Source organism: Gymnodraco acuticeps, unplaced genomic scaffold, assembly GCF_902827175.1.
Source record: "Gymnodraco acuticeps unplaced genomic scaffold, fGymAcu1.1, whole genome shotgun sequence".
NCBI classification, from domain to species: Eukaryota; Metazoa; Chordata; class Actinopteri; order Perciformes; family Bathydraconidae; genus Gymnodraco; species Gymnodraco acuticeps.
Genome location: NW_022990082.1, coordinates 1,134,653 through 1,148,602, shown reverse-complemented (window position 1 = coordinate 1,148,602; position 13,950 = coordinate 1,134,653). Strand labels below are relative to the sequence as shown.

The 13,950-nt window shown below is 41.1% G+C and overlaps 1 protein-coding gene across 1 annotated transcript in view; it reads right to left on the bottom strand.

The window, feature by feature from the left end:
• Positions 1-647: 647 nt before the first annotated feature.
• polrmt (polymerase (RNA) mitochondrial (DNA directed)) overlaps positions 648-13,950 on the bottom strand; it is a 46,707-nt gene continuing 33,404 nt past the window's right edge. Inside the window, exons 16-21 of the mRNA XM_034216226.1 lie at positions 13,703-13,755; positions 9,894-9,992; positions 7,446-7,518; positions 5,370-5,461; positions 4,209-4,282; positions 648-1,503 (exon numbers count right to left, since the gene is read on the bottom strand). Coding sequence (XP_034072117.1) covers positions 1,454-1,503; positions 4,209-4,282; positions 5,370-5,461; positions 7,446-7,518; positions 9,894-9,992; positions 13,703-13,755 — 441 coding nt within the window. The 3' untranslated portion in view covers positions 648-1,453. The remainder of the gene's footprint in view (positions 1,504-4,208; positions 4,283-5,369; positions 5,462-7,445; positions 7,519-9,893; positions 9,993-13,702; positions 13,756-13,950) is intronic.

Below are 13,950 nucleotides of genomic sequence, written 5' to 3'. Positions count from 1 at the left end.
TCAATTAAAAAATGTAATGTATTAAACGTGATTGTACCTATAATATGGCAATACTAATGGCCGTCCTGACAGAAAGCACATTGAGCATGAATCATATTTAAAAGAGTATTTCAGTGTAAAATCAAGTCAAAAAAAAATCAAGATTTTTACCAAGATGATAAAATAACAGATTAAAGTAGCAACTCATTTCCAAAAAATCTGAGCAGCATCTCTTTGTGCATGTCACTATGCAAATCATCCCAACAATCTACAGTCTGATCAGTGCACTATTTATGCCCCCTTGAAGATTATTTCCATTTCATTACATTGTCACTCAGCCAGCTTTGTTTGGATACAATCTACATTTGCCTTTGAACATCAACGGCACCTTTTGTCTGAAACTGCTGTATGGTTCCCAGCAATCATCAGATAGCACTTCTGCTATTTGTACTGCTAGATGTGGCACTGGCACAGAAAAATAAGATCTGAGTTGATTAGTGAAACCTGCAAACCCTTTGTGGTGCATCTAAAAGGAGGCCTTCATCTCACGATACACAAAAGACCTGAAATATGCATATAACTAAAAAAATCAGGCTCTCATTCATCCTATTTAAGCACAGTAAGAATACCAGCCATTTCTTCGAAACCGCTGAATTAATAAGTAGACATTTTAAGAAAGTTGTTTATTTTAGAGCAATTGTCAGGTGCTTAGTCACTCCTATTAGGGAAGAATCAAGAGTTCCATGTGACACAATGCTATCCAAGAACCTTTTGACTTATCTCTCCAGATTTCTCAGAGGGTCTGGTATCCCCCGGTTCAGTTGGTCTTTCATTTCCTTTTCAGATGCCTCTTCTTCAAACTTTATAAAACCGCCTAAATATCGTGTCAGAGAGCATCCTGCCATCCAGTAAGTGATGGGATCGATGATGAGGTGGGATAGACCAGAGGCAAGTCCACGCTCTGCGGAGGTCCTCACAGCAGGACACATACACACATAATCACACACACAAACACAAACACAAACACACGCCTCATACTGCATCACTGGCAATTACAGTTTATAGGAGGTAAAGTAAATAGAGCAGCATAATAGTTGCATAGAGATGAGATCAGTATGGCTCATGTACACACACGCACACACATTTACCTGAATATGGTATTAGCATCCATAATAAAAAGGTAATTTCACTCAATGAGGTCTTTACATTCCCATCTGGTGCTGATTCTCTCATCATTTTGGCTGGATGAGTATGCCTCCTTCTCATCCATCACTCCATCAGTCCACTAGTCAGTTAATCAGGCAGGTTCACTGTGTGTTAACGCCTCCAGCAGCTCCCGTCTAGCTGTGGACGAGGATCAATGTCCCGATGTCTGAGGGAGACAAAGACGGTGAGACCCGGGGGCCGTCAGCCTCCCTGCAGCACTCTGTCGATTTCACTCATCTCCCTCCGCTGGATCGCCCTCATGAGCCTCTCAGCTGAAGAAATAAGTGGATTCTTTCACCTTCTGCAGATCGAAGTCACCTGGAGAGCAAGAGGCGAGGTGTCAGAGCAGGTTTAGGTCTTTGTACAGTAGTTAGAAAAAAAGTACATTTGCATTAAACACAAAACTTAAAAACACTTCAGCAAGCTACGTATGCTAACAAAGCTAATTGCTGCAAACTTGCCAGCATTGCATTGTTTAAAACACTGTAACAAACAGTTGGACTGAGACTAGGATAACAATTCATCAAATTAATTAATTGGCAGTATTACTACAAATCTAGAGTAAGTCTAGACTCAGAAGCAACGTTTTTTTAAGCTAAATGCTAACGTCAGCATGCTAACAGGCTCAGAATGACTACGATAACATGTTGATGTTTATGAGGCATAATGTTTACAATGTTCACTATCTTATATTTCGCGTGTAAGCATTCTAAGATGTGCCAAATAGAACAAAACACAAAGCAGAGTTAGGATAGGATAAGTTATTTTTTAATTGGGTCAAACTCAGGAGCTTAGATAGAACTTTTTTGTTTCCTAAGCACCAGGAAAATTCCAAAAACTTAATATACTACTTGAATTTTAATATTTGCCCTGGTCTGCACTCTGTGTGCTTTTAGCTTCTCTGTCAGCGCCCTACACCAGCAGAAGCTTCAGCCTGAATTATTGAGGAAAGGACATAAAAAGTTAAGGAATGCTAAAACTGGTAGCAAATGATGTTGAGATGAATGAGGGAGGAACTGATATAAACTGTCTTTTTTCTCATTAAAATCAGAAAGATCTCCCAGCAAAGAACTCTAACTTCAATCTACTCCATGCAGTATATTTGCACTTTTGATCACGTATTGCTCTGAATTTAGCGTGTAAGAAAGTACTTTATTCAATTAAACACAGACATGATTGTATGCCAAAGTAACATCTAAAAATAAAAGACGTGTTTCTTGACAACAACTTGTATTGTTCTTACAAACTTGCAGCCAACATTTACTAATCAAATAAACCGAAATCCTCATAAAAGCCAGACCCAAACTGTTGAACACAGTAATGTAAGTCATCGGTGTGTTTTGCAGCATTTCCCCCTCTGTGTGTACAGGTCTTCCTGATTCATCGGCTGTCCTGCTGGATTACACACTGAAACCTGATTCACCTCAATAACAAGTTGAGGATGCTTCATAGTGAAGATTATAGTGGACTTAAATGCAGATCTGCCTAGTTTTATATTAGAAATTGAGTACAGTGGACTTTCCGGGCCACACACACACACTGACGACCCCCCCCCCCTCAGGAGCACACCTGACTGGTCTCAGCCGCATAAGCTGATTATGCGGAGCGAGGGCTTACTTAACAGCAAAGCCACCGTCCACCTGACCATCAGAGCATCAGTACCTTCACTGGACAACAATAGAGAGACCCTCGCAGTGGCCCTCCACTCGACAAAAGCTTTAAATCAATTTTAGTCGCAATAAATGGCTTTTCCGGTTTGAATGAGCAGGCTGGGCTAGACAAGAAGCTAAATGCAATGGGATTACTTTATACAATATAGGGAACAGCAATTAGCAAACTAGATAAAACATAGACGATTGTATTAAAATCCAATATAATAGCCAATCTCTTATCTTATTCCTGCTAACCTCCGACAGAGCTTCAGGACATACAAGTCCTCTTCAATCCAATTAGGAAAATAAATCATCACCCTGTATCTTGGTTAGGGTTGGGAACCGAAACTCGGTTCCAGATGAGAACCGATAAGAAAATGCCGGGTACCGGGTACCCATACAAAATACACAATTTCGGTTCTGCTTAACGGTTCCTAAACGCGGTAGACCCTGTATTCCAGCGGGTCCGTCTGCACCGCGGTGCTGCGGTGACCCGGTGGAATACAGGGCGGACCTGGAGAATCACAGAACGGCCGGTCGTCAGCGGGCCGTTGACGGCCGGCTCGGTACGCTGACGGCCGGCACCGCCCTTCATTTTTTTAAACGGCATCATATAAATTGCGCTGACAGGCGACAGAGGTCCACAGTTGCCCCGCAGCGATGCTCCCCCGCCCTCCCGTAGACATTTCACGAGCTCAGTCACTTCATAACACCAAAGATAGGTCGCGGTAAACACTCTGAAGTGAGGCTCCACTACACTAAAAAAGAAAAAGAAAAGGCAAAGTGTAATGCCTGTTAATAGCTTGCCACAGGCATAGCTCAGTTTAAAATAAAGCACAGCTATTGTGCAATACATTTGTATTGCATGTATATTTTTTAGTAACAATTTCAGTTAAAGCTTTTAAGAATAAATATATTTTTGTTATCTAAACGTTTGACCTCTTTATTTTACAATTTTGGAATCGAAACGGGGAATCGATAAGAACCGGAATCGATAAGCAGAACCGGAATCGAAATCGATAAATTTCAAACGATACCCATCCCTAATCTTGGTCCCCTGAAACAACAGTGCAACACACACACACACACACACACACACACACACACACACACACACACACACACACACAACACACACACACACACACACACACAACACACACACACACACACACACACAACACACACACAACACACACACACACACACACACACACACACACACACACACACACACACACACACACACACACACACACACACACACACACACACACACACACACCACACACACACACACACACACACACACACACACACACACACACACACACACACACACACCACACACACACACACACACACACACACCTGTCTGGGGCACTGTGGCCAGACACAGTCTCAGCTCCAAGTATTCCTGGGTCTTCTTCTTCTTGGCTTCAAGCCTGCCACAAAAGAGGAAAAAAGTTCAGTAACTCTGAGAAAGACAAAGTTTGTGTTCAAAGTCAAAGAGTCATGCACTTTCTGGGTTTTCTCTGGAAGTTTTAGTCGTCATTTAAATGTCTTCATCGGTTCTCGGGCTGATTATATTCAACCTTCACAGGATATAAGATGTGAGTTGTTTTTGAGACCAGAGTCAGTACAGTGAGTCTATGACTTTGGCACATTATCAGTTCTTCCAAAGGTGGCAAAACATACCTGTTACTGTGTGAAACGTGATTAGGACACTGACAAATGGCTATTTAAAAATTTAACCACTCACTGTTCTGCCTGCAGGAGGATAAAACTAAATGAAACTTTTCCGACTGCTAGTTCAGTAAAACTTATGAGAGGTAGAGGGAGGGAGTAAGACAAATAGTAAGGGAGCTGCTGTGGAGTAAAGGCTATAGAAAAAGGTGTCCAATTATCCAGGAGAGAGAAACACAGAATCAGATGATGAGCATAACCTAGCCCGAGGCCACAGATGAATGGAGAAAGAGAGAGAGGGAAAGTAATTTTGTATCTAATGTCACAGACAAGTGGAGGAAAAAATCTGGCATGTTAGTTAGTACAACTTTGACAATCTTATATCTAATCCTATAACCTCTTATGTGTGTGTTCCTTTAGAGTGGAATGTTTTTCTAACGTATGTACATGTGGGACGTGCATGTTCAGTGTATCGTGGCCGTTGATATACCATACAAGTCCATAGAGATCCTACAGTGTTGCATAAACACAGACAGAGAGTCTGAAGGCTCTGAAGGTTGTTGTGTACAAACAAAATAAATCAGATGAAGCACAGAATGCAGTTGTTGGTAACTAAGTATTAAAAGAAACATGTAAATATTAAATTATATTAAGCTAAAACGAAGATACTCTGATAATAATTTGTTCCTAAATTGGAGCTGCAGCGAAAAACCCAGATTTTTAACACCATTACCCTGATGGATAACCGGCCACATACCGGCTCCTGAGACTTAGAGGAACTGCGTGTGTGTGTGAGTGTGAGTGTGAGAGGGCACAATCAAAAGTGTTCCTGGTGTGTAAACTCACGAGATCCCAGTGCAGTATTTCTGGACCAGGTAGTTGGACAGCTCCTGCAGGATTGGCTGGCTGTGCAGGGCGACAAACTGTTCCCGACAGATCTAACGGGAAGAGGAAGTCACAGAGACAAGCGTTTTTTAGTTATTCGTGCCCCAAAAACTGAATCGACAAGCTCAAACCACTCGGCCTTGCCTGTGTGTATCTCTGACATTCTGTATTAAAGTATGTGCACACAGAGAACTATGCTCTGCGAAGAAAAAAACGTAGAATGTTAAATGCCGGGTAACGTGTTGATTTGAATGATATCGCTGACAGTGCACGCATGGGAAAAAGAAGAGCTATAATTTCTGTGCTGGTTGCAGGATCTCAAAATCATCCCTCAGCAGGTGTTAGAAAACATGTTGCTACAATGAGAAAGACATTTTGAGTATTTATAAGTGAGGAACAATTCTGGATTGGTATTCTGCATGTCTGGTGGCGCTGGCTAGCTAACTTTACACATTGAACAGACCCGAACACAAGAAATGTAAGCATACAAACATGTTAGCACATACAGTTTGAACTTCCTGCTGTTCATCACCAAATATATAATAAGTTTAATGATGGAAATATGCCATTTGGGTTCATGTATTTATTTAAAGTGGACCTATCATGCTATATTTGAATAATATAGTGTAGGACCTTACCTATATAAGGCATATTTATACTTTTTATGTTTCAAAATACCAAACAGATTATGCATTTTAGCCATTCCTCATTTCGCTCAATTTAACACTGTCTTTGCATGGGCTGATTCTGTGAGAACAGCACCATCTACAGGCCTGGCATATGTACTACAGCGTCTCCAGCGCTTTCGAACGGCAATGTCCGTGGCTGTCTCCTCCTGATTGGTGGAGTTGGCCCAATAGCCGTAGCGCCACTTCTGTGACATCACAGAAGTGTTCGAATCTGGATCAGTCTGTATCAGATCCGTTGCAGCCCCTTTTTAAGAGATTTGGGTATAGAGGAAAATAGAGAGGGTTGTGTTTTCTGACACTTGGTGAGTTCCCTGGAACACCAGGGACACATATTCATGTATAAAAGACGTACAAAAGTGCATTTTGCATGATAGGTCCCCTTTAAAGGAAGGATACAGTCGCATCATCAATTTTGTCCTCGCTATCTTTCATGTTTGTCGAGATTTCTGTTTGAATTGTGGCATTTTTGATATGATTGATAAACCAGCTTTGCCATCAAAGCTTTAAAGCAAGTGGGAAATGCATAATAAAACGCAAGGATGGATACACATTTTCTGTCACTAGAGTATTATTTATCTGCCACAGAGGATTATCAAAAGAAAGAACACAAGCTCTCAGTGGTTCTGATTTATTTTCTTCGAACATGTGTGAACAAATCTCCCAATGACGTCACGCAGGAACCCTGCTGGGTGGTTCAGAAAGAGGGCGAATGAAGGATGAAGGAAAGATCAGTGGCCTTTAAAATAAGGACTTTCTGAATGGGCTTTGGTGTTGACTAAGATATTGAATCCCCCTCCTCTGCTGCTGTGTTCAATTACCTGTGTAATGAGGAAAGCGTCACACATCGAGAGAATATGAGGGAGAATAAATGTACTGAGAGGGGATCGCTTCATTGGTTGTTACTCCTCTGAGATTGGATGAAGACCTAAAGCTGGGACTGTTCTCTAAAGCTACGGCTAAAGAGGACTGCGACTTTAAGGTAATTTGATCAATTTAATGCTACGCTGTGTCTCCGTCAGGGCCTCATGACAAACTAGTTTCAGCAGGCAGGGGCAGACGGTCATTTATTCAGCACAACAGGCTCTGGTGGTGATTCCTGCACCCAGCAGCCTGTAAATGTCACTGAGGACCCATTTAGTTTTTCTGGCTTCACAAAGCTCTACCTTAGCAGAATCACTAGTGATGCTACAAAAAGAAAGTCTGTAGGTAAAAGCAAGAGAGACCCAGGAGACTTGAATCACATTTGCCACCTTAAGCTTCAATTAATCAGAAAAAAAGAGAATTATAAACTCTGATAATGCATGATCAGACAGGATTAAACAGCTCAGAGTAAAAATGAAATTCATACCTTGTTCATGGTGTCCACTGTGAGGGCGTGGGTCCAAAAACAGTCGTGAACTGAGACGAACGCCAGGCCAGCACTAAGAGGATAAGAGAGAGAACACGGGATTATCAGAGTCTGCATGCAGGGGTTTACTTAAGAGGGAGAACATATGAGGAGGAATAGAGTCATTAAAAAGAAGAAGACTGTATTACAGTGACGGTAATTGCTAAAAACCCTGCTATGTTCATTTAAAGCCAGCGTGAGTTGAGTTATCACACCTTTCAAGAGGCGCTAGGCGTATATTTATAAAGCCATATCATACACTTATCTGAGGTGATAATTGCATTCAAGATGAGAGGGTACATTTTCTAAGCCATTTAAGGTCAAGCATATTTTTAAGTCAATGTCAAAAGCAAATTAGAGACTGCCTATAGAAAACGGACTAATAAGAATAGGCAAAAAGGTGTACCAGATATCCATGCTCTAAGAACCATGCTGTTAAAGGTGCCGTATTTAGGGTTGGGGGTTTTTCCTTTCCTGTAGTGTGTTCTATAGGGTTTTGTGCATGTAAATGGTCTGCAAAGGTTAAAATCCCAAAGTTCCCTCCAGAGGGAGTTTCTCTTCCACACATCCCCCCCTCATCTGAAACGCCTCCATTGGACTTGTTTGTTTACTTCTGTAACATAATGACATTACTATTTACCACTCACGTTTCTATTGGCTAGCGCTCCAACACATTGAACTTGGTTTCAGACAGAGGGTGAAAAGAGGTGCTGCAGATCAGTCAGTATGAGAAAAATAAAGAACTTTTTAAACATTAAAGGTAGGGTAGGTAATTTTGGAGAAACCAGCTCGAGATCGCTAGAATTGATTTGAACAGCCATTTATTTCACAGCCGGAAGAAATCTGCCACTTCCTTACAGAGCCCCTCCTCCAACACACGAACGCGCACATGACCAATGAGGGCACGAGATAAGTGTGTGCACAGATGGAAGGCTGACAGGCAGGTAGGCCATCCAGTTATTTTAGCCGGGCCGGCTAAAATGATTGGTCGTGCTTCCACAGATGAAAGTTTTTTATGGATTTTTTGTCAAAGCACTTAAGTCTATATTCATTGCTATCGGGATGTTAAGACAGGGTATATGCAGGAATCCTGAAGTCAAATGTAATACCTTTTAAGACCTTTTTTAAGACCTCATCGCAACTTCGAGTTCTAACCGGTTACATTGGCGACACACTTTACCTCACATTTACTATATTGATTATAAGATAGCACAACTAAACAGAGTGCAGACAGACTACTGAAACCTCCTCTCCACATGAACTTCAACCTGTGAAGGTCAGGTTTAATGCAGTATGCTGCTTTGTTGCTTCTGTACTCTGTGCTCTTTCATTCCAGTAAAACTCCTCGGAAACCATTAGAAACCAGTATTTGACCAATAAACAAAACAATTAACAAAACTTTGAACTATGAAATATATTAAACTGTGGTGAGCTTCAGCGGGGTAATGCCATATAGGAACTCCCTCACAACTACCCAGGGGTTAAATTGGGCTGGGGCTGTCCGGGGATAAGCCCGGCACATAGGACGATGCTCTGACGTCATCACCCTCACACATTTGTCATATGTTTACAAAAAACGATATATATGTTAAGACTTTTCTCGTTCTTAATATAGACTATATTTAGAGTCGATATGTGTTGACCTTACTTTAAAATAGCAGATCTCTGTGACCGGATATAGTTTGGCTTAGACCCCGGCCCCACGAGGACGCATACAGTAAAACACATACGCAAACGCAAAAAAGTCTTCCGTTCAGACGCATTCGATTCATTAACGTGTCCGTTCACACAAGACCGCTGGAAATGCTGGAAACGCTGTAGTACATATGCCAGGCCTGTAAGTGGCGCTGCTGCCGCCACAAAATACACCAAAAGCAGCGAAGAAGACCCTGGAGCATGGTTGTCATGGTTGCCCTTCTGTTTATTCTCCGCGGTGGACGGCGTGTTCTCCTGCTGTATATCTTTCAGGTAGTCCACCAGCAGATAAAACCCCCCCCCCCCCCCCACACACACACAGAGCGGAGCAAGGCAACGAAACTAAGAAGCAGCATTTTATGGCACGCTATGCATGGGGCCACCTTGAGGGGGTTTCCCGACATGTTGTTTCAGTAAATTAAAGGGTGTTTCATGTTGTCGTTGCTGTGGACCTTCTTAATACCTTGGAAATGCCGTTTAATACTTTTTAATAGCCTTAATTTTCGCTAAATTGATTTATCAACTTTTAATACTTTTTAAGACCCCGCGGACACCCTGTAAGAGCATTCCATGGAATGTAACAAATAGTGTATCTCGAGCTGGTTTCTCAAACTTACTACCCCACATTTAAAGAATGGAGAAATGTCAAAGTGGAGGCACAAAATACAAATATGATCCTGAAAATGAGTATAATTGGGTGCCTTTAAATGATACCTGTAGCAGTGGAGAGAAGTCAGCATCATGTGTGTGGAGTCCAGAGAGTGGATGAAGTTTGGAGGGAAGGCATTCTTCTGTTTAACTGTGTCTGGCATCCTAAGAGGAAAAAGAAAGCAAAGCAAAGACATATAAAACACTCTTTGTACTATAAAATGAGATGTTTCAGCAAACCTATCCCAAGTCTGAAGCAGCCTTGCCATGAACCTTGCCGATAATTCCCAGGGAGAGAGTTAGCTATGCTATTCTGATTCCTCTTTTTACGGCTGTGCAGTATTTGCTCTTAAAAATGATAAGATAAATTATTTTTTCAGACTCAATGGCCTTGGCTCATTTTCTGTGAAGAACATATATCAGAACACATTTTCAATGACCACCCACTGTACACCCCCCCTACACATTTACATTACATACAGGATGTTCGGGTCCCGGACCCGGGGCTAACAAAAGTATAGAAATTGTAGATCCTGTGCACCTGTCTGGGCCGTGTGTGTGTGTGTGTGTGTGTGTGTGTGTGTGTGTGTATATGTATGAGACTTGTGTGTTTCTGCCCCTGCCACACAAGGTTGCAACATTGTTGATAAATTCGAGCATGGACACCTGTCTGCTCTCACATTCCCGCATTATGTCTTGCGGGAACCAATCTTTATTACATTCTATCCAAGCTGCACATTTGGGGCAAGACAGAATAAATAAAGCTTCACCAGTTTGATCAAGACAACTGATCAAAGTAAGCCGGATTTTGCCGATGTGGATTCAAAAGTCGTAAATAATCTACAAAATGGAGGAGACCGATCTGATCGGAGCCTTTAATAGCTACTAACTTGAATTTTTATTAACATTAATTAATCAATTTTTTTTTTTATTTTATTGTAATGTAGAGACAAGGCTTTTAGCGACAATCATGTATTAGCTTACAATTATATGTAAAAAAAAAAAGAAAGAAAGAAAGTCTAAATATGATATTTGGCCTCAAATCATCTGAGGCCTGGCGCCCCCCCTGCGATCTTTGGCGCCCCCCCTGCGATCTTTGGCGCACCCCCGAGGTTCATTCCAGGTTGGGAACCACTGATGTAGAGGAAGAGGTTTCAGAATGTGAGGATCATATTTCTGAGAATTCTGAGTCTAACAGTGACTTTGAAGAAGAGGATGAGATTGAGCATCGGCTAGTTACAAAAAAAAGACGAGCCACAGGACCAGCCGGTCAGCGGGCAAAACAACAAGTAGCACTTTAATTCATTAATGTGATCTAACAAATGTAAAAGGGCAAATAATAACCATATATGCTGTTTATATTGCGTGTAGTTGGGATGAAGTAAACATCTGTTGAGTATTTTAATATAAAATAGTTTGATTGTGTTGAATTGAAGCCCAAAAAGGCAGCGGGTCCACCAGACCCACAAACACTGGCTGAGTAACACAAATATTAACACCACACAAGGGTTAAGTCAGCATTGCATTTAAAACCACTGTTCCCTTGAGCAGTGATTCTCAAATGGGGGTACGCGGACCCCTGGGGGTACGTTGGGGTACTGCAGGGGGTACGTGAGATTTAAAAAAATAATAATCTTAGTAAAATAAGTTAAATAGAAAACACAATTTTATATAAAACATTATTAGAACAGCCAAGGGGGTCCTCATATAAACATGTCAAATGTGTGTATTGTATTTTATAGTTTTTCACAATAACGTATTACATAAATTGAAAAATTCCTACATTTTAAACACTCTTTCAGTCAAAGCAGTATTTTATTTGCAGTATGTACACTATATTCAAGTTATTATTATGACGCAAATGTGCTTTCATTGAGTGGGAAGGTCTCATCAAACATTATGTGATGCATTGCTGAATATAAATTTAATTTGTGGACCGACAAGATATATGTGGTTGAACCCTACAGAGTGGTTGAGGCTTGGCTAAGCTAACTGTCTATCTAACTCACTGCTAAACAGGAAAAATGTTGAATGTGTTTTTGTTTGTCAGCTGCTTACATGGTAAGTCTTACTAACAGATAAGCAGGTGTAATTAATACATTATTGGCTGCATTATTGATAATATTCATCCCCCCAGTGCTTGTCCATGTAATGTCAGCCTGCTGTGAGGAGGTCTGTTTGAGTGCATGATTTCAGCACCAAGATGTATTTTCTGCCATGTGACCTCCAGGGGAATCTGTGGCTCTGTGCTTTCTCAACCATAGTAAAAAAGAGAGCATACAAATATAGAAGTGATATAAAAGAAAAAGTACAAGGTGATAAAAATGCAGTGCTGCTGCTACTCCTGATGATGGAACTGGCAGTTAAAAAAAAGCATCCTGCCAATCTGTATCCCCATGTTCCCATTACCCTGAGCCTGTGCCATTCAAATCCTCTGGGCTGCCGCAGAGCAGAACGCACCTCTAATGGGAATGGAGACAGAGCGGAGAGCGCCTAGGCCTAACCCAAAGCACACACACGTCTAAATATTTACATATTTAGACGCTGGACATGCTTTTTTTGGATCTTTAATTACAGCCAGTGCAGAAGAGTGTGGAGGGAAATGCCGAGGAAAATCAGCCAAGTTTAGCTCAGAACGTCAGCCTGTGAAACACCGATGCTTCCTCTGACAGTGAAATCTAAAGTTTCACGAGACAGCCTTTCTGCGCGACATCCTGCCCTCTCTCTGCTTTCACTCCTCTCTCTGCTTTCACTCCTCCCTCTGCTTTTTAAGGATTCACACTGCTGGATGTGTAGAGCACTGTAGATGTCAGATTGAGGACAGCTGCCAGTCTTTGTCATCTCTGTCACAAGTGATCTCACTCCAGTCTTCCCTAGCCACACTGTTGATGTCTCTCTGTGTCCTCTGCTCACCTCTTTTGCTGTTCATCTTTTGAAATCCATACATTTTTATCAAGCTCTCCCACCATTGAGAATAAATGGCTGATTGCCACTCAGGGAATCACAGGTGGAAAAATAACAATTTAACGTAACATGCTTACATGGTCTTTTCAGAGTCAAACATGTGTAGGGGTTACAATCATACACATGGACATTGTAATATGTGGAATGAAGTGTTTTACTTCTAGTCTAAATGTATTTATACTACCCCTACAGAATATTACTTTATTTAAAACCACATGTTCAACAAATGATTCTCATTATAAAAACATGTTCTCATTTAGATTCTATTTAGACCATTTTTGATGTGTATTTTGCTGCTGACTTTCTCGCATAACCCCCCCTTCAAAATAGATTTTGGTTGTCATATTATTTTATATTTATAAATGAAGCATCTGGAGAAAAGAGTTTGAACTAATTTCTGTTTGTGAAAGACCCATTTCAACTTATTTTATCTGAAGCTGTTAGTGTTGAGCAATGCTTTCAAAAGAGTTTGAAACACTTCTGATGCCATTTCCTACTTTATGACAAATGCAAAGTTACATCCGAGTAGGCAATTAATGGAAATATCCACAGGAGACAGAGCTATTGTGCAGCAGAAGGTCTTGAAAGTGTAAGCTAATTTCCTCCAGAGAACTCTACTTTCTGCTCCCATTCACCTCTAAAAGCTAAATGGTGATATCTCCAGCAGTCTGAAGCTACATTTGAAAGCTTGTGACTGCAAACTCACAAAAAGTTCAGACAGAATGGCCTGAAAACATGGTTTCTTTCATCAGATATTTTCTGTCTTTGTTTCTGGTCACTGATTTGACACTTCAGCACAAAATGTCAATGAGCACCATGAGTGAACAAAGTGGTAACATTACATCTGCTGTGGATCAGGTTCAGTATGAGAGTGGAAAAACCAGACGGATGTTAGTTGCAGGAAGACTTACTGCTTGGTGTCATAGTTGATCAAGAGGAAGACACTTTGGAGGAGACTCTTTAACTGCGGGCAAAAGAAAGACAAACAAATGAAGGGGTTAATCATCTCAAGTCAACTCAATACTCAAAGTCAATATCACATTGTTCCATTTCAATTCAAAGATGTTCAAGACATTGCAATTACTTAGATCTATTTGTACTGTACATAATCAAACTGCGTAAGTATTGTTAGTTACTGATCAAAGCCAGATTTACCCAT